This window comes from Somniosus microcephalus, chromosome 9, assembly GCF_052327205.1.
Source record: "Somniosus microcephalus isolate GS21.2 chromosome 9, FLI_Smic_1.0, whole genome shotgun sequence".
Lineage (NCBI taxonomy): Eukaryota > Metazoa > Chordata > Chondrichthyes > Squaliformes > Somniosidae > Somniosus > Somniosus microcephalus.
The window spans coordinates 243,295,578-243,315,557 of NC_140995.1; the positions used below are offsets into that span (position 1 = coordinate 243,295,578).

Here is a 19,980-nt window from a genome sequence, read left to right on the forward strand (position 1 = left end):
CATCCAACAGAGGAAATAGTTTCTCTCTCTACCTTATCAAATCCTTTAATCGTCTTAAACACCTCAATTAGATCACCCCTTAATTTTCTATACTCAAGGGAATACAAGGCTAGTGTGTGAAACATGCCCTCAAAATTTAACCTTTTTAGCCCCAGTATCATTGTGGTGAAATTGCACTGCACCCCCTCCATAGAAACGTAGAATAGTTACAGCTCAGAAGGAGGCCATTTGGCCTGTCGAGCCCGTGCCAGCTCTCTGCAAGAGCACTTCAGCTAGTTCCACTCCCCTGCCCTTTCCCTGTAGCCCTGCAAATTTTTTTCCATCAGGTACTTATCCAGTTTCCTTTTGAAAGCCTCAGTGGAGTCTGCCTTTCAGGAGGACGTAAAAGATCCATGGCACTATTTCGTTGAGGAGTTATCCCCAGTGTCCTGGCCAATATTTATCCCTCAATCAGCATAACAAAAAAACTGTTTATTTGGTCATTATCACATTGCTGTTTGTGGGAGCTTGCTGTGCGCAAATTGGCTGCCATGTTTCCCACATTACAACAGTAACTACACTCCAAAGTACTTCATTGGCTGTAAAGCGCTTTGAGATGTCCAGGGGTCGTGAAAAGCACTATATAAATGTACGTCTTTCTTTTCTTTCGGTGCATTCCAGATCCTAACCACTTGCTGCGTAAAAAGGTTTTTCCTCATGTCACCTTTGGTTCTTCTGCTAATCACCTTAAATCTGTGCCTTCTGGTTCTTTACCCTTCTGCCAATGGGAACAGTTTCTCTCTGTCCAGACCCCTCATGATTTTGAACACCTCTGTCAAATCTCCTCTCAGTCTTCTCTGCTTTAAGGAAAACAACCCCAGCCTCTTTAGTCTATCCACATAAATGAAGTTCCTCATCCCTGGAATCATTCTTGTAAATCTTTTCTGCACCCTCTCTAAGGCCTTCACATCCTTCCTAAAGTGTGGTGCCCAGAATTGGACACAGTACTCCAGTTGAAGCCGAACCAGTGTTTTTTACAGGTTCTTCATAATTTCCTTGCTTCTGTTCTGGGGGGATTGACAGTGGATAGACAATGGCAAGCATTCAAAGATAGAATGGAAGAATTCCAGAACATGTTTATACCGGTTTGGCATAAAAATAAACCTAAAAAGGTGACTCAACCGTGGATAACGAGGGAAATTAGGGACAGCATAAAATCAAAAAAAAGGGCATATCAACTGGCAAAAAAAAGCACCAGACCGGAAGATTGGGGGCAGTACAAGATACAGCAAAAGAGGACAAAGGGATTAATCAGGAAGGGGAAAATAGAATACGAAAGTAAACTTGCAGCAAACATAAAGACAGACTGCAAAAGCTTTTATCGGTATATCAGGAGGAAAAGACTGGTAAAATCCCAAGTCGGTCCCTTGCAGTCCGATTCGGGAGAATATATAATGGAGAATAAGGAAATGGCAGACCAATTAAACTCATACTTTGGTTCTGTATTCACAAAGGAGGACACAAATAACCTCCCAGGAATATCGGCAAACATAGGGACTAATGAGAGGGAGGAGCTGACAGAAATTAGTATCTCTAGGGATATGGTGCTGGGTAAGTTGAGGGGACTGAAGGCCGACAAATCCCCGGGGCCTGATAAACTACATCCTAGGGTACTTAAGGAGGTGGCCCTGGAGATAGCAGATGCTCTAAGGATCATCTTCCGGAACTCCATTGACTCGGGAACAGTACCCGTGGATTGGAGGGTAGCTAATGTTACCCCAATATTTAAAAAGGGGGGTAGAGAGAAAGCAGCGAATTATAGACCAGTAAGCCTTACATCGGTTGTGGGCAGAATGCTAGAGTCCATTATTAAGGATAAAATAGCGGAGCACTTGACAAATGGGGAAAGGATCGGACAGAGTCAACATGGATTTACAAAGGGTAAATCGTGTTTGACTAATCTGCTGGAATTTTTTGAGGAAGTAACTGGTAAAATAGATGGGGGAGAGCCAGTGGATGTGGTGTACCTTGACTTCCAGAAAGCCTTCGATAAGGTTCCACACAAAAGATTATCATGCAAAATTAAGGCTCATGGGATTGGGGGCAAAGTATTAACGTGGATAGAGAACTGGCTGGCGGATAGAAAACAGAGAGTTGGAATAAACGGCTCGTTTTCGGAGTGGCAGGCAGTGACCAGCGGGGTGCCGCAAGGATCTGTCCTGGGACCCCAGCTGTTCACAATATATATAAATGATCTGGATCAGGGAATTGGATGCAATATTTCCAAATTCGCTGACGACACTAAACTAGGAGGAGGGGTGGGCTCTGATGAGGATGTCAGGAGGCTACAGTGCGATTTGGACAGGTTGGGGGAATGGGCGGATACGTGGCAGATGCACTATAATGTGGATAAATGCGAGGTTATCCACTTTGGGGGTAAAAACAGGAGGGTAGATTATTATCTAAACGGCAATAGATTGGGAGATGGGGAAGTGCAGAGGGACCTGGGTGTTCTTGTGCACCAGTCACTGAAGGAGAGCATGCAGGTACAACAGGCGATTAAGAAGGCAAATGGTATGTTGGCCTTCATATCAAGGGGGTTCGAGTATAGGAATAGGGATACCTTACTACAGCTGTACAAGGTGCTGGTGAGACCGCATCTGGAGTATTGTGTACAGTTTTGGTCGCCCCATCTGCGGAAGGATGTTCTTGCCATGGAAAGAGTGCAACGGCGATTCACCAGGCTGATACCTGGAATGGCGGGAATGACCTACGATGAGAGATTGAATAGTTTGGGCTTGTACTCACTGGAGTTTAGAAGATTGAGAGGGGATCTCATCGAAACATATAAAATTATGGCAGGCCTGGACAGGCTGAATTCAGAGAGAATGTTTCCAATGGCAGGGGAGCACAGAACCAGGGGCCACAGTCTAAAAATAGCGGGCAAATCATTTAAAACAGAGATGAGGAAGAATTTCTTCACTCAAAGAGTGGTGAGCCTGTGGAATTCCCTGCCACAGAGGGCTGCGAAGGCTAATTCAATAAATATTTTCAAGAGAGAATTGGATATATTTCTGAAGGCTAAGGGGATTAAGGGTTACGGAGAAAAGGCGGGGACGGGGTACTGAACTGGTAAGATCAGCTATGATCTCAGACGAAGATCAGCCATGATCTCATTGAATGGCGGAGCAGGCTCGAAGGGCCGAATGGCCTACTCCTGTTCCTATCTCTATGTTTCTATGTTCTCTATGCCTCTATTTATGAAGCTCGGGATCCCTTATGCTCCAAGGCCAATCTATCCTTCCTGAGGTGTGGTGCCCAGAACTGAATGCAGTACTCCAGATGAGGTCTAACCAGAGCTCTGTACAGCTGCAACGTAACTTCCAGCCCTTGAGATAAAGGCCAACATTCCATTAGCCTTTTTAATTATATTTTGTACCTGTCAGCTAGCTTTTAGTGATTTCTGTATTTGGCTCCTAAATCTCTCTGCTCCTCCACAGTTCCTAGCTTCTCGCCACATAGAAAATAGTCTGATCTATTTTTCTTGGGTCCAAAGAGGATGAGCTCACACTTCTCCACATTAAACTCAATCTGCCAGTTTTGTCTACTTGTCCCGTTGCAAATTTCTGCTCCCACCTACACTGTTTATTGTGCCACCTAACTTAGTGTTGTCAGCAAACTAGGATATATGGCTCTCTTCCTTCATCCAAGTCATTTATAAATATAGGGAAAAACTGCAGCCCCAGTACCAATCCCTGGGGGACACCATTCGTCACTTACTGCCAATTTGAGTACATGCCTATTATTCCTACTCTGTCTCTGACTTCCTATCCTAGCCAATTCCCTACCCATGTCAATAGGCTACCTCCAATTCCATGCACACTCATTTTTGTTGACAGTCTGTTGTGTGGAATCTTATTGAATGCCTTCTGGAGACATGACTTGCTCGTTACAAATCCATGCTGGCCCTCTCTGATCAATTCATATTTGTCTGCGTGCTCAGTCACTTTGTCCCTAATAACAGATTCTAGTAAATTCCCCACAACAGATGTTAGACAAAAGGCCCATAATTACCTAGTTTATCCCTCATACCTTTCTTAAATTGAAAGGTTGTGACCAGAACCTCCACTATTTCTACCCTTACTTCCCTCAGCAGCCTAGGATGCATCCTGTCCAGACCGGGTGTCTTCTACTTTGAGTGCTGCCAACCTTTCAAGTACTGCCTCTTTAGTTTTATCCAATCCAATTTCTCTACCAGCTCCTCCTTTGCTGTGACATTGGCAGCATCCCCTTTTGTGAAGACAGATGCAAAGTCCTCCGTGCCTCATTTAGTTCTCTCTGCAAAACTGTTTTCTAGTACTGCAGATAATAAACTTTAAGAAAAATCTATTGAAAGTTTTTAAAACAGTGGAATGGATAACTCTCAGATCTCCAGTTATGTGGAGAGACTGAAGAAGCTGGGATTGTTCTCCTTAAATCAGAGACGGTTTAATACAGGTGTTCAAAATTATGAAGGGTTTTGATGGATTAGATGGGGAGAACTTTCTACTGACAGGAGAGTCAATAACCAGAGGACACAGATTTAAGATAATTGGCAAACGAACTAGGGGGTGATGAGAATTTTTTATGCAGTGAGCTATGACCTGGAATGCACTGCCGGAAAGGGTGGAGGAAGCAGATTCCATAGTAACTTTCAGAAGGGAATTGGACATATACAGGTAGACTATCCTTTATCCGAAAACCTCGGGACCAGCCGTGTTTCAGTTTTCGGAAAATTTCGGATTTCGGATGGTATTTTATAAGGCTGGGAAATTTGTCGGGGGTGGGTCGGCGGGGGTCAGGGTCGGCACGGGGGTCGGCGGGGGTCGGAGTCGTGCGCCACTGGTCATGTCGTGCGCACGACTTACGCTGAACGAAAAAACCTTCGGTTTTTAGAGGGTTTCGGTTTTCGGAAGTTCAGATAAAAGGTAGTCTACCTGTACTTGTAAAGGAGACATTTGCAGCGCTATGTGGAAAGAACAGGCGAGTGGGACTAATTGGAGAGCTCTTTCAAAAAAGAGCCGCAATGGGCTGAATGGCCTCCTGTGCTGAAAAATTCTGAGATTTGGTATAGAATGAGTAAGATGCAAAGGGAAGTAGACTCTGCACTACCCCATTGAGTACTCCCAGCAAGTAAAGAATGAGTTAGATATGGAATACAGCTCCCTTTATTCTACCTTAACGTATCTTGCTCACAAAGGAGATTGACACTTTGCAGAGTTGAGAGTAGATTTGTGCTGTGGACATATATCCACTAAAGCTGGTTTGAGATGTGTCCCATACTTATTTCACAGAGAAGTCTTAGGAAGTAAGGAAATAATTTTACTCCAGCAGTGGTCTCGGGTAGATTTAAACTGTGGTCTGGTCTGGACAGACTACAACTGAACCATGCTGGGACCAGAGTTCTAGCGAATCGAATAACTAGGGAGGTAGATAGGGCTTTAAACTAAGTAAGTGGGGGGGAGGGAGGGAGGGTCCTGGTGGAGAGAAATCCAGAATGCTAAAGAGAAAAGACAAGGAAGCAGTGCAGGAAAGTGATTGGGGTAAGGATAACCAGATTGTGTCAGGAAGGGACGGAGCGTACACACAAAGGAGTGCACCAACAAATAGGGTCCGGGTAAGAAAAAATGCTAAGACAAATAGGGCCATAGTACAAAAAAATGTTAAGATGTCTAAAAATGTTAAAAAGACAAATCTAAAGGCACTGTATCTGAATGCACGAAGCATTCATAATAAGGTAGATGAATTAACAGCGCAAATAGATGTAAATGGATACGATATAATTGCGATTACAGAGACATGGCTGCAGGGTGACCAAGGCTGGGAGCTGAATATCCAAGGATATTTAGGAAGGACAGGCAAAAAGGAAAAGGAGGTGGGGTGGCATTGTTAGTAAAGGATGAAATCAGAGCAATAGTGAGAAAGGCTATTGGCTCAGAAAATCAAGATGTAGAATCAGTCTGGGTGGAGCTGAGAAGCACCAAGGGGCAGAAAACATTGGTGGGAGTTGTCTATAGGCCTCCAAACAGTAGTGGTAATGTAGGGGATGGCATCAAACAGGAAATTAGAGATGCATGTAACAAGATACTACAGTAATCATGAGTGACTTTAATCTACATATAGACTGGCCAAACCAAATTAGCAATAATACTGTGGAGGATGAATTCCTGGAGTGTGTACGAGATGGTTTTTTAGACCAGTACGTTGAGGAGCCAGCTAGGGAACAGGCTATCCTAGATTGGGTATTGTGCAATGAGAAGGGGTTAATTAATAATCATCTTGTGCGGGGTCCTTTAGGGAAGAGTGACCATAACATGATAGAATTCGTCATTAAGATGGAAAGTGAAGAAGTCCAATCCGAAACTAGGGTCCTAAATCTAAACAAAGGAAACTACGAAGGTATGAGGAGTGAGTTGGCTATGATAGATTGGAGAGCTTCATTAAAAGGCATGACAGTGGATAGGCAATGGCTAACATTTAAGGAACGAATGCATGAATTGCAACAGTTATACATTCCTTTCTGGCGCAAAAACACAAAAGGAAAAGCGGCCCAACCATGGCTAACAAAAGAAATTAAGGATAGTATTAGATCCAAAGAGGAGTCATATAAAGTTGCCAGAAAAAGTAGCAAGCCTGAGGATTGGGAGCAGTTTAGAATTCAGCAAAAAAGGACCAAGAAATTGATTAAATGGGGAAAAATAGAGTGAGAGTGTAAACTTGCAAGGAACATAAAAGCGGACTGTAAAAGCTTCTACAAGTATGTAAAAAGAAAAAAATTAGGGAAGACAAATGTAGGTCCCTTACAGTCAGAAATGGGAGAATTTATAATGGGAAACAAGGAAATGGCAAAGCAATTAAACAAATACTTTGGTTCTATCTTCATGGAAGAGGACACAAATAACTTCCCAGAAATGCAAGGGTCTAGTGAGAAGGAGGAATTAAAGGAAATTAGTATTAGTAAAAAAAAGTGCTGGAGAAATTAATGGGACTGAAAGCCGATAAATCCGCAGGGCCTGATAATCTGCATCCCAGAGTACTAAAAGAGGTAGCCATGGAAATAGTGGATGCATTGGTTGTCATCTTCCAAAATTCTATAGATTATGGAACAGTTCCTGCAGATTGGAGGGTGGCAAATGTAACCCCACTATTTAAAAAAGGAGGGAGAGAGAAAACCGGGAACTACAGACCGGTTAGCCTAACATCAGTAGTAGGGAAAATGCTGGAGTCTATTATAAAGGATGTGATAACAGGACACTTAAAACATGGATTTATGAAAGGGAAATCGTGTTTGACAAACCTACTGGAGTTTCTTGAGGATGTAACTGGTAGAATAGATAAGGGAGAACCAGTGGATGTGGTGTATTTGGATTTTCAGAAGGCCTTTGATAAAGTCCCACATAAGAGGTTAGTGTGCAAAATTAAAGCATATGGGATTGGGGGTAATATCCTGGCATGGATTGAAAATTGGTTAACAGACAGGAAACAGAGTAGGAATAAATGGGTGTTTTTCAGGGTGGCAGGCGGTGACTAGTGGGGTACTGCAGGGATCAGTGCTTGGGCCCCAGCTATTCACAATATATATCAATGATTTGGATGAAGGAACCAAATGTAATATTTCCAAGTTTGCTGACGACACAAAACTAGGTGGGATTGTGAGTTGCGAAGAGGATGCAAAGAAGCTTCAAGGCGATTTAGACAAGCGATTGAGTGAGTGGGCAAATACATGGCAGATGCAGTATAACATGGATAAATGTGAGGTTATCCACTTCGGTAGGAAAAACAGAAAGGCGGAGTATTATTTAAATGGAGATGGATTGGGAAATGTTGATGTACAAAGGGACCTGGGTGTCCTTGTACACCAGTGAAATAAAGAATAGATTTGCCTTTCTAATCTAGGCTTTATTAACTTAAAAATCCTGTAGCACATCTTCAACACCCAGTCCCAACTAAAGGCTGGAAAGAACTGAATTTAAGATGGCCACCACAAATCACATGACATCAACTACCAATGAGATTACAGCATATATCCCAAGGCAGGAAACAAACAACCAATCACAATACTTCTTACTAAACATAAAGAATCACCACAACCAGTCACTGAAAGCAAACATGCAGGTGCAGCAAGCAAGTTAGGAAGGCAAATGGTATGTTGGCCTTCATTGCAAAAGGATTTGTGTACAGGAGCAAGCATGTCTTACTACAGTTATACAGGGGCTTGGTGAGATGACACCTGGAGTACTGTGTGCAGTTTTGGTCTCCTTACCTAAGAAAGGATATACTTGTTATAGAGGGAGTGCAGCGAAGGTTCACCAGGCTGATTCCTGGGGTGGCAGGACTGTCGTATGAGGATAGATTGGGTCGACTAGGCCTGTATTGACTCGAGTTTAGAAGAATGAGAGGGGATCTCATTGAAAAATATTAAATTCTGACGGGGCTAGACAGACTGGATGCAGGGAGGATGTTTCCCTTGGCTGGGGGGTCTAGAACAAGGGGTCACAGTCTCAGGATGCGCCGTAAGACATTTAGGACTGAGATGAGGAGAAATGTCATCACTGAGGGTGGTGAACCTGTGGAATTCTCTACCACAGAAGGCTGTGGAGGCCAAGTCACTGAATATATTTACGAAGGAGACATAGATTTCTAGACACAAAAGGCATCAAGGGGTATGGGGAGAGAGCGGGAATATGGTATTGAGATAGAGGATCAGCCATGATATTGAATGGCGGAGCAGGCTCGAAGGGCTGAATGGCCTACTCCTGCTCCTATTTTTCTGTGTTTCTATGCATTAAAAAAGGCTCCCTAGTTCCTTTTGATAAAGATGTTCAGCCTTGATGGCCAGTAGGGTCTATCTTCTATGTTTTCTATGTTCCAGGCTAAGTTAACTAATCTCAGCTCAGACAGAAGTTGGGGCACTACAATTAGTACCCAGGACTAGAAAAAGGAAAATTCAGCCGGGGTGATGCACTGAGCACTGTCCAGCAGCTCCTGGAATGTGTGTGTGACATCAGATGAGAACAGGATTGGTTGTGATACTTTTATGCTCAACCTGCCCCCATCATGGTATGTGGGCTCACACATGAAAAATGGCCACTTAGCTAGTGGACTTGTCTGCACCTTTGGAACAACAGCTACTTGCATTTATATAGCACCTTTAACATAGTATAATGTCCCAAGGCGCAGGAAATAAACAGCTTCAAGAAGGAACTTACTGGGTGACATTTAAATGATGTAAAAATGTATTAATAAGTCCAGCTTTGTGCTGAAATGAATAAGATTATACTAAAGCATGCCCACCTCTTTCTTCACAGCAATCAGACAGGAACTGAGCAAGTCCAACAATGCGTAGACAACGTGCCGAATGGAATTGACCCTTTTATTAAGATGTGATGACTAATGACAGTGAGAGGGTGATGAGAAAATGACAGACAGCCCAGCAAAGAAGGGGAGGGCGGGAAGGAGGAGAGCCCTCCCGTGTGCTGCATTTGGAGATTTTGCAGACAGCCTCATCACACCGTCGTGCTTTTCTTTTTTTTCCCCTCACTGCTTGCCGCTTTTTCTGACTTTGTTCTTGGAGGAAGAGAGTCTTAAAGTTACTGTAATATTATGCAAAGATTCTTATAAGTCCGTCAAAACCGAATCGCAGTGTGCTGAAAAGTCACGTCAATTGAAAGAAAAAATTTGCACAACAATTGTGTTTCTTTTGGTTTTTCCTCTAGGAGGTGGGTTATAATTTGAGCACAAATCTTGGAGACAACTAACTATAGAGCAGTTTGTGCTGCGCTTCCCAGGAGTGTGGCCCTGCCTCAGTTGCAATGGCACAGTTTATACATATAGGAAGATGCATTGGGTATAAACCCCTGGCAGAGTGGAAATGTGCTCTATGGTGAGGGTGTCCTAGAATTATCTGTTATTTTTCTAATATTCAAAGCAATGGCAGTTCACAGGGTTTAAGGATACAGTGATGCCTTCCTTAGTTTATTATTGTGATAATGCTTTACCAAATCAAAGACTTGTCTGTCAATCCAATCAATAATGTAAGTTATCAGTGCAGTGTCGGTAATTATTTTTCCCCTGATTTTGCGCATGTTGAGATGTAATTCTTTTTATATATCAAAATCGGCTGTAAACTGGTCTTTTATCCCATTTTACCTGAGCAATACTCAGTCACATTAATTTGCCATCCAGTTGCCTTTTTTAAATGTGTCTAATGGGAGTGAGGGGTTGGGACTGAGCACTCAGACACACTATGCCTATGTGGCTCACATCTGTATATTCTGATAAACATGGTACAATGCTACACACATTTAATTTACCTTCCAGATTTCATCAAGTATTTGTGATTAGTAACAGACTTTCCTGGGAAAGAAACCCTTTCTGAATGTCTATTGTGCAGCTGTGTTCATTTACTCATGTTTGACCAAGCGGGTGTGTCCCAAAGAAAAGTAGAGATGAAAGAGTGTTGAAGCAGTAAGGGTGCCAAAAGAGGGAGATATGCCTTTCTCAACTCCTTCATTTCTATCTATTGGGTGGTGTCCTGAGCCTTGGCCTCCTTCGTAGCTTTCGTTGCTACAAGTTCAAACAGCATCATTCTCACCATGTCAGTTAAAGTCACTGCTCCTAAGATGGAGCACCTTGTTTCGGGGGGATATTTCATCAAGCAGTTTAGAGACCATGCTAAGCAGGTGGGTTTGATGGCAGGCACCTGGGATATCAAATGTTCAATATTTGAGTTGGTCAGCTGCCTTTGACTTGTGTTATTTAGTTTCTCTCGAGCCTAAATTCCTGGGATAGGGCAATTAAAAGTCCGGCAGATTTTCTTTGCGGGTGGGGGAATGTAATACGAATCAGCTGGTCTCTGCCCCAATAAAGCCAATCGACGGGGGTGAGTCGGCTAGTCTTCCACCAAACCCCCTCACCCCCATATCTACAAATAGCTGTGGAGGCGTGTTTGAGGGTGTTTCTGGGCTACCCTGGGAGTTCTGGTCCACACACCTTTGTTCGACTCAGTGGAAGCGTTGCCTGCTGAGGGCATGTGTTGGTTCCTTACTGGGCCTTGCAAAGGCCCCAAACATCTAAGGAAGGAAAAGGAATTGATCCCAAAGGGGATTGATCACTTCATATCGCCTGAACTTGTTTCCCTGTGGTGAGGGAAGTGTTCTTTAATCTTCAATCTTTAGCCCGATACAGGCCTCTAGCTTTCCAAGTTGGAATGGCAGGGTGCCATTCTGATATTCTGGCAGTTCTTTGAGGCGGGTGCCTCTACAGGCACAGGCCACTAACCCCAACTATTTAAATTGTAATAGTCCCTGCTATTTGGGAAGAGGCCAACTCCAGACCATAGTGGCAGCTGGCAGTGGAGCAGGGATCTAGAATTTCAGGTCCTGTAAGTTTAGCAACTTCTTGAAACTGGACATTTTGCCACTGTAGACACCTACACTGCCCATTAACAACTGGCTATCTCCCAGCTCCACTTGTTTCTAGTAATCTCTCATCATTTGTGTGCCATGTGCCTGTGTTTCCGTAACTGGATTCTATTTGCTAAATGATGGGATGGCTGTTTAACAAGCAGAACTGCTTCAGGGACACTCGTAGACATCCGAATAAAAATCATTTTCTCGCCCACCATGGGAATCTTGAAAGGGTGCTGAAATATTATTTCTGTTTTATGTCCTCCAGTGAGATTGTTGCTTTTTGATCCCAAATTGAAATCCAGAGTCATTTACAGCCTTGCCACAGCTTTTGTTTTAAAGAATGTCAATGTGCTTTATAATTTTCATTTCAAAAAAGTGAATCAATATCAAATAATTTCTAGAACAAAATTGCATAAACATCAGTAGAAATAGTTTATCAAGTCTTTGGTTCTTATCTTGTGGTCCTCGAGGTCCACTTAAATGACCCTGTGATCATTGACGTATAGATAATAGTCACCAGTGTAGCCTGAGTCAGCTGTTGAATTGTTGGGGTGGGGTGGGGTGGGGTGGTGGAGTCGTCGTATCTCTGTTGTCTAGGTTATGCTGAACTCATGGGATCGGATGAAAGTTCGACAAATTTAAACTGTTAGGTAGAAGATAATGAAATGGTTGCCATAGGGAAACTGAGTGATCGTTTAGTTACTGCTTTGTCAGAATGATCATTAACCACTTCTTTACAAAGTGGTCATGGAGGTTTTTTCACTGTGATCTTCAGATGGATAAAAATCCTGTTATATCACACAAGCATACTGTTACAATAAAAATAATCTCAAGCTCCATTATTTTCATAGTCTAAACAACATTTAATTTTTTTAATAAGCTGAGATTTTTCCCTTTGAGATGTTCATTGCTGCTTTTCCCTTTTTCATCCCCAAATACTCAAACAGATCCCAAGATTCAGAAGAACATTAAGCGGGGTGGTGGGGAGTCACCTTCCTTGGATATTTTATCCTTTCCTTTCCTCTTTGTCCTAACCGCAAAAGGGGAGGTGCTAGATCTCTGCATATTGTCTACCCACAACTGGGACCAGTAACGCTCTGTACCGAGGATCTTGGCCACAATATGTCCTACCACTGTGAAAACTGGCACATGGGGGTTTCAGTGCGCTGCATCAACTAATGTTTCATGTATAGAGCGTGAACTGACTCCTTCACCAGATGATACGCAACTCTTTATTCCACTGGTCAAAAATATCTCGAAGACTCATTGGTAATGCCACACGACTGAGCTATATCTGGTCTTCCCCACTTGTAGAAAGAATGCTGCAGTCTGAAGTTCCCATTGATTATTTCCTAAGGTCAGGCATGAAGACACGGGCACTTGCCCAATTTTAGTGTCAGCCATCTCAAATGTACTTTCAAGTCAGTAGTTCAGCTGGAAAACTTGTTGATTTTCCTATGGGTTGGCAGAGATTAGGGCTCCTTTTGTTGAGGAATTGTGGGTGAAGCTGTACATTCAGTGACAGGAGGACCATCACATTGTGCACTAACCACCAGACCTGTCTGTATAGAAAACTTTTTCAAAAATGGTTCTACTTTATATTTGGGGTGGAGTTTTTTTTTTAAATGATGCTGGGTGACTGAAGTAATTTGGGAAGTAGTTAGTTTGCCTTCCACATCTGTCTCTTCCCATGTCTTAGTGTCAATGTAGTCAGCTGATGTCAACTGGACGTCTGACAAGACTGCAGCTGGATCCTGATATCTGCACAATTACTTGGAGAAATGTTCTGCTGGATCAGGTCTGTGCTGTCCTTTGGGTAGGATGGTATGTGAAGGTATTGAGTGTTATCCAGGCTTTATTATATTAGTCGGTGTAAATTCATTGAAATAGTATACAGCATAGTCTTTAAAAAGGTACTAATTTTAACAATTTACTTGAATTTCCTGTTCATGTATTTGGTGGCTGAAGATGAACAGTTGGGTAATAGCACAGCCAGAGATTGCTTTCCAGTGACAACTGACCAACAGAAAATTGGCTGCTGATGGGAATCGGTGTTTTGAAGGGGGTACTCCCATCTTTACGTCTGGGAAATTTGTTTTATTCTTTGATTGGGGATTTTTTGCTGCTCTTTGTTTTGAGAATCTGCTGCTCATCTCCCTCTTAAGTAAAAATGTTGACAATACTTCAATCATTTGTTTTTTTTAAATCTTCTAATGGTAAATAAAGGACTGGGCAAACCCCTTCAAACCAGTGTTTGAATACACTTATCAAAATTTGAAGATTTTTAACCATAGTCTTCATTTTAAAACTACTTTCCCCAGTAATGCAAATGAGGTATGACTGGGGAAAAGAGAAAATGGAAAATCGAAAGACCCATCCTTTGTGCTGGAGGGAGGTACATAGTGGCAGAGTCCTGGACCTCTGAGTTACCTGGAAATTACAACACGCAAACAGGCTCTTGGGCCAAATTAATGTTGGTGCTTACCTTTCACTTCAGCAGTGGTCCTAATCCCATGTGCTCACTCTGGTAGTACATTCCACAGCCTCACAACAATAAAAAAAAAATATCCTGCTCTCTGTCCTAAATCTCAAAGGAGATGGAAGACTCTCTGGGATCTCAATAAAATGTAACGGTGGGCTGCTGCTCAGCACGTGGAGCACTTGCGTTCTTTCCCTATTATATGTTCCTTTACCCTGTCAGTTGCTCCTGCCATTGTAACAAGTGGAAGCAGTGTTTTCCCATACTGATGAGTAGGACTGAAACCCCTCTGTAATTGGCATACTTCATACAGCAGTTTCACACTTGCTGAGCAGTATGGGTAACTCTGCCAGCATTAGTATGAAAATGTTATAATTTGCAATAGTGGGATGAAGGCTGTTTGAGTTGGAATGTGTTCCAGCCCATGCTAAACATTATCTGCCTCCACACTGTCACATTGGGAATATTACTCTCTCATGGCACTACCAGTCAGAGGTGCATTTCACTTTACTCTTTGCCATTATTGGGTGAGAGGCTTATCGAAAGTGCGCTTCAGATCTGTTAAAAATTAAAATACCAGTTCTGTGGCGGAATATACCACAAACTATAACTACAGTTTAAAACCTGTGTGAAAATCAAAGCTTATTTGTACAGAGGTATAAATATTAAATTGTGGGAAATTTAGATTTCCAAATATCAGCAAAATGGATACTACTGAATTGTGTTTTTAAAGCTGAGACTTGTTCAAAATCAGCCTTATTTTGCTGTGTTGGAAATTAACTTTGTCCTGAGCAATTTACCACATAGGAGTATGTCCTAAATGTTTAAAATCTTGAATATTATTTTTGGGGATGCAGTAGATGCAGTACCCCTCAACCCTTATCCATCACATCGACACACTATTATAGGGAACATCAAGGTCTTTTCTGACATAGGAATATGGCCTTGATTGGGTCTGTTTCCAATGTCTTGATCCCCTCTGAGAATTCTAACTGTTTGAATCACTCTGAGATTCCTGAGGACACTCGCACTGAGTTTGATGCCCTGTTGAGATTCCTGAGGACACTCGCACTGAGTTTGATTCTCTCTGTTGAAATTCCTGAGGACACTCGCACTGAGTTCGATTGATACTTTGTTTGTGAGCACCACAAATTGGCCTTTACTAGATTGGGGAATGCTGTGGATTTAATAATGCTGTATCTACATATGTTTAAAAGGTGCTTTTTGATTACGTAGGCCTTCAGGAGAGCTGCCAACTGCTCAATAACTTAGGAGTGTAAATTATTAGTGTTTTCATTTTGCTGGTTTCATGAGGGTTTTTAAAAAAAAATGCAAAATGAAATGCAGTGAAAATGTTGCAGCAAATTTTCAGCAGTACGTACATTTATAGCCACGATACAGAACTGACAGAAATAAACCATCAAAACTCAACAGTTGACCAAATGTGTGTGTATTGACAGAAGGTCACAATAGAGGATTAAAGTGAGCACAGTTCTTTTTTCCATCCCAAGTCCTGTATAGTAGCAGGGTGGGGAAGTGGAGACCATTCTCTCTCAATAAATTGCATTTCAAACAAGCTTCAAGTGTTTGCCTGGCCCCAGCTTTGTACCATGGTGACGAATGGGAATTAGCGTACCCCACAGTAAGGAACACAAATATGGTATTTTAGAAGTTCATATGTGTCTCACTGCCACAATCTGAACTGCACGAGGAAACCGGTGTCTGCTGTGGAAAGGATTTTTCTTCTCTATCTATCTCTTGTAATCAAATGAAATGAATGTCCGTATTAAAAGTAAAGTGCTGGTGCTGGAACCTGGCTTGAGTCCTTCTATCATGATAAAATGTTCAGTTTGTACTATCAAGTATTGTGTTTTTTAAGTTACATTTTGCCTTTAGATGTTGTGCGGGTGAATGTCAATTTAAAAAGAAAATACAGGTCAACAAAGCCCATAGAGATGAGAATAGCCTTCGACAAATCCCCTTCTCTCTCTGGTGGATGTCGCAGAATTTCCACCTCCTTTGATGAAATGTTCCACTAAATTAGTGAGGGTTACGCGGTGGAGGAAATCATCAATCAACTGTGGGTCTGAGGTGGTCACAAGCCGTCAAATTCCGACTGTCTAGGGCAACACTGCAGATACCAGACTTTGCAGTGAAAGTTGAGATGCAGCCCTGTCTCCACTACAAAGCTACAGTTCATGGTGGTGAAGATCCCATTGGGAATGTCCATCAGGTACATATAGCAGGGTTATGTCAGGGTCCCAGTACATAAATTTCATCTACAGGTGGAATGAGCACGGAGAACAAATAATCTTGATTCAACTAGTTGCATTTGTGAAGTGTAAACAAGGCTTCTGTCTCCAGCAACAAGATGATGTTGACTGCTCTCTATTCCTCATCTCTAATATAATTGGGATTTGTTTGGGACTATTATTATTTTTTTGGTTGCCAAACTTATTTGCGCAGACTTCTATTGGTAACTGTCTTGTCAGAAGAGCTTGAGTTTTTTCTTTTTCTGGTGGAATGAACAAAATCTTATCAACGGATTTGTCAAATTTTCATGCTCCAAAATCAATCCTTTAGATTTACAATTTGTTGCTATTCTGTTTGTATCATGTTATGTTACATTTTAAAATTTCTTACATGCTAATTTTTTTGAGCGAATGGAATAAAACTCAACATTAGATCTTCTTGACCATGTGTTCCTGTTAACTGGTGTGTAGATGTTGTGCTGTTAAATATATGAACAGATTTCCTGCGGAGTTCATTGTACAGATCCAGTCACATGCAACTTGCGCATTGTTGGAAAGTTTCTGCTAATTCCCAATGGGAATCTGAGAAGCATGGAAACTCCTTGTTAAGAAAGAAGAACTTGCAGTACCTTACATGTCCTCAGGATACCCAAAAGCACTTAACAAATGAATTACTTTTGAAGTGCAGTTGTTTCGCTAACACGTGGCAGCAAAATCCCAGAAACAGCAGATTAGATAAATGCTCAGCTAATTTGTTTTGATAATGCTGGTTGAAGGATAAATGTTGACACCAGGAAAATTCCCCTGCTGTTTTTCAAATAGAGCCATGGTATCTCTTATATCCACCTGAACAGGCACATGTGGCCTTGGTTTAATGTCTCATCCGAAAGACAGCACTTCTGACAATGCAGAACTCCCTCAGTACTGCACCGGAGGTGGGGCTTGAACCCATAACCCTCTGACTGAGGTGAGACTGCTCTGAGTTCGACCATCAATTCAGTAACATTTTGTGAGTAGTTGTGTGCCTGGGCCCAGTACTTGTTAAGATTCTGTCTGAACTCCTTTATCTTACACCAGAAGAGCCTTGATTACAGATGCTAGAGATAAAATAACAATATTACAACTATCTGTCTCGCCCATCCTCCCCTAACTTTGACCATTTAATTTATTTGAAGCATGATGTGAATTTTCATGTGGTTATGTACATCTCGTCAATTTGGATGTTTATAAGGAATGTTTTTAACAATCTGCCATTTTAGTGTTTGTTATAGTGTTCTGAAAACCTTGCCAGATCTTAGGAATTTAGTCTTAAAACTAACTACCTCCAGTAATGTTCTCAGGCACGAGGGAGAAAACAGTCTTTCATAAGAACATAGGAAATAGGAGCAGGAGTAGGCCAATCGGCCCCTCGAGCCTGCTCCGCCATTCAATAAGATCATGGCTGATTTGATCCTAACCGCCAATCTACTATCACAGAACCATCTCCTGAATCTAACAGAATTAGACACACGAAATAGGAGCAGGAGTAGGCCAATCGGCCCCTCGAGCCTGCTCCGCCATTCAATAAGATCATGGCTGATCTGATCCTAACCGCCAATCTACTATCACAGAACCATCTCCTGAATCTAACAGAATTAGACACACGAAATAGGAGCAGGATCAGGCTACACGGCCCCTGGGCCCGCTCCGCTACCCACAGGGCCATGACCGATCCGAACCTAGACTCATGTCCAAATTCCTGCCCGCTCCCCATAACCCTTAATTCCCTTTACTTCTCGGAAACTGTCTATTTCTGTTTTAAATTTATGTAATGATGTAGCTTCTACAGCTTTTTGGGGCAGCATATTCCATGGACCTACCACCCTCTGAGTGAAGTAGTTCCTCCTCATCTCAGTTTTGAAAGAGCAGCCCCTTATTCTAAGACTATGCCCCCTAGTTCTAGTTTCACCCATCATCGGGAACATCCTCCCCGCATCCACCCGATCCAACCCCTTCACAATCTTATATGTTTCAATAAGATCGCCTCTCATTCTTCTGCACTCCAATGAGTAGAGTCCCAATCTACTCAACCTCTCCTCATATGTCCATCCCCTCATCCCCGGGATTAACCGAGTGAACCTTCTTTCTACTGACTCGAGAGCAAGTATGTCTTTTAAGTATGGACACCAAAACTGTATGCAGTATTCCAGGTGCGGTCTCACCAATACCTTGTACAACTGAAGCAATACCTCCCTATTTTTATATTCTATCCCCCTAGCAATGAAAGCCAACATTCCATTGGCCTTCTTAATCACTTGCTGCACCTGCATACTAACCTTTTGAGTTTCGTGCACCAGGACCCCCAGATCCCTTTGTACTTAAGTACTTTCCAGTTTCTTGCCATTAAAATAATAGCTTGCACTACGATTTTTCCTGCCAAAGTGCATAACCTCACACTTTCCAGTATTGTATTCCATCTGCCAAATCTCTGCCCACTTACTTAGCCTGTCTATGTCCCCTTACAGGTTTTTTATGTCCTCCTCACTCACTACTTTCCCTCCCATCTTAGTATCATCTGCAAACTTTGATATGTTACACTCGGTCCCCTCCTCCAAATCGTTAATATAGATTGTAAAGAGTTGGGGACCCAGCACTGACCCCTGCGGAACACCACTAGTTACTGATTGCCAGTCTGAGAATGAACCATTTATCCCAACTCTCTGCCTTCTGTTAGATAACCAATCCTCTATCCATGCCAGAATATTACCCCCAATCCCGTGATTTTTTATCTTAAGCAATAATCTTTTGTGTGGCACCTTGTCAAATGCCTTTTGCAAGTCTAAATACACTACGTCCACTGGTTCCCCTTTATCCACCCTGTATGTTACTTCCTCAAAGAACTCCAGCAAATTTGTCAAACATGACTTCCCCTTCATAAAACCATGCTGACTTTGTCCTATTAAATTATGATTATCCAAATGTCCTGTTACTGTCTCCTTAATAATGGACTCCAAAATTTTACCTACCACAGATATTAGGCTAACCGGTCTATAGTTTCCAGCCTTCTGTCTACTGCCCTTTTTAAATAAGGGTGTTACATTAGCAGTTTTCCAGTCTGCCGGGACCTTTGCTGAGTCCAGGGAGTTTTGGAAAATTATTACCAATGCATCCACAATCCCTACCGCCACTTCCCTCAAGACCCTAGGATGTAAGCCATCGGGTCCAGGTGATTTATCCGCCTTGAGTCCCATTATTTTACCGAGTACCACTTCCTTAGTGATTTTGATCGTGTTTAGCTCCTCCCCCCCTATAGCCCCCTGTTTGTCCAGTGTTGGGATATTCTTAGTGTCGTCTACTGTAAAGACTGATGTAAAATATTCATTCAGTGTTTTTGCCATCTCCATATTTCCCACCATTTAATTTCCCGGTCTCATCCTCTAAGGGACCAACATTTACTTTAGCCACCCTTTTTCTTTTTATATAACTATAAAAACTTACTATCTGTTTTTATATTTTTTGCTAATTTACTTTCATAATCTATATTCCCTTAATCAATCTTTTTGTTATGTTTTGCTGTCTTTTAAAGTTTTCCCAATCCTCTATCCTCCCACTAGATTTGGCTACCTTATATGCCCTTGTTTTTAGTCGAATACTATCCTTAATTTCTTTACTTAGCCACGGATGGCTGTCTTTTCTTTTACACCCTTTTCTTAGTGGAATATATTTTTTTTGGAAGTTGTAAAATAACTCCTTAAATGTACACCACTGATCATGTATCATCTTACCCTTTAATCTATTTTCCCAATCCACTCTACTCAATTCCGCTCTCATACCTTCATAG

The 19,980-nt window shown here is 42.1% G+C and overlaps 1 protein-coding gene across 1 annotated transcript in view; it reads left to right on the forward strand.

Moving 5' to 3' along the window:
* Positions 1-16,603, forward strand: part of enah (ENAH actin regulator) — a 286,829-nt gene extending 270,226 nt beyond the window's left edge. The window contains exon 15 of the mRNA XM_085998252.1: positions 9,327-16,603. Coding sequence (XP_085854378.1) covers positions 9,327-9,364 — 38 coding nt within the window. The 3' untranslated portion in view covers positions 9,365-16,603. The remainder of the gene's footprint in view (positions 1-9,326) is intronic.
* The last annotated feature ends 3,377 nt before the right edge of the window (positions 16,604-19,980 follow it).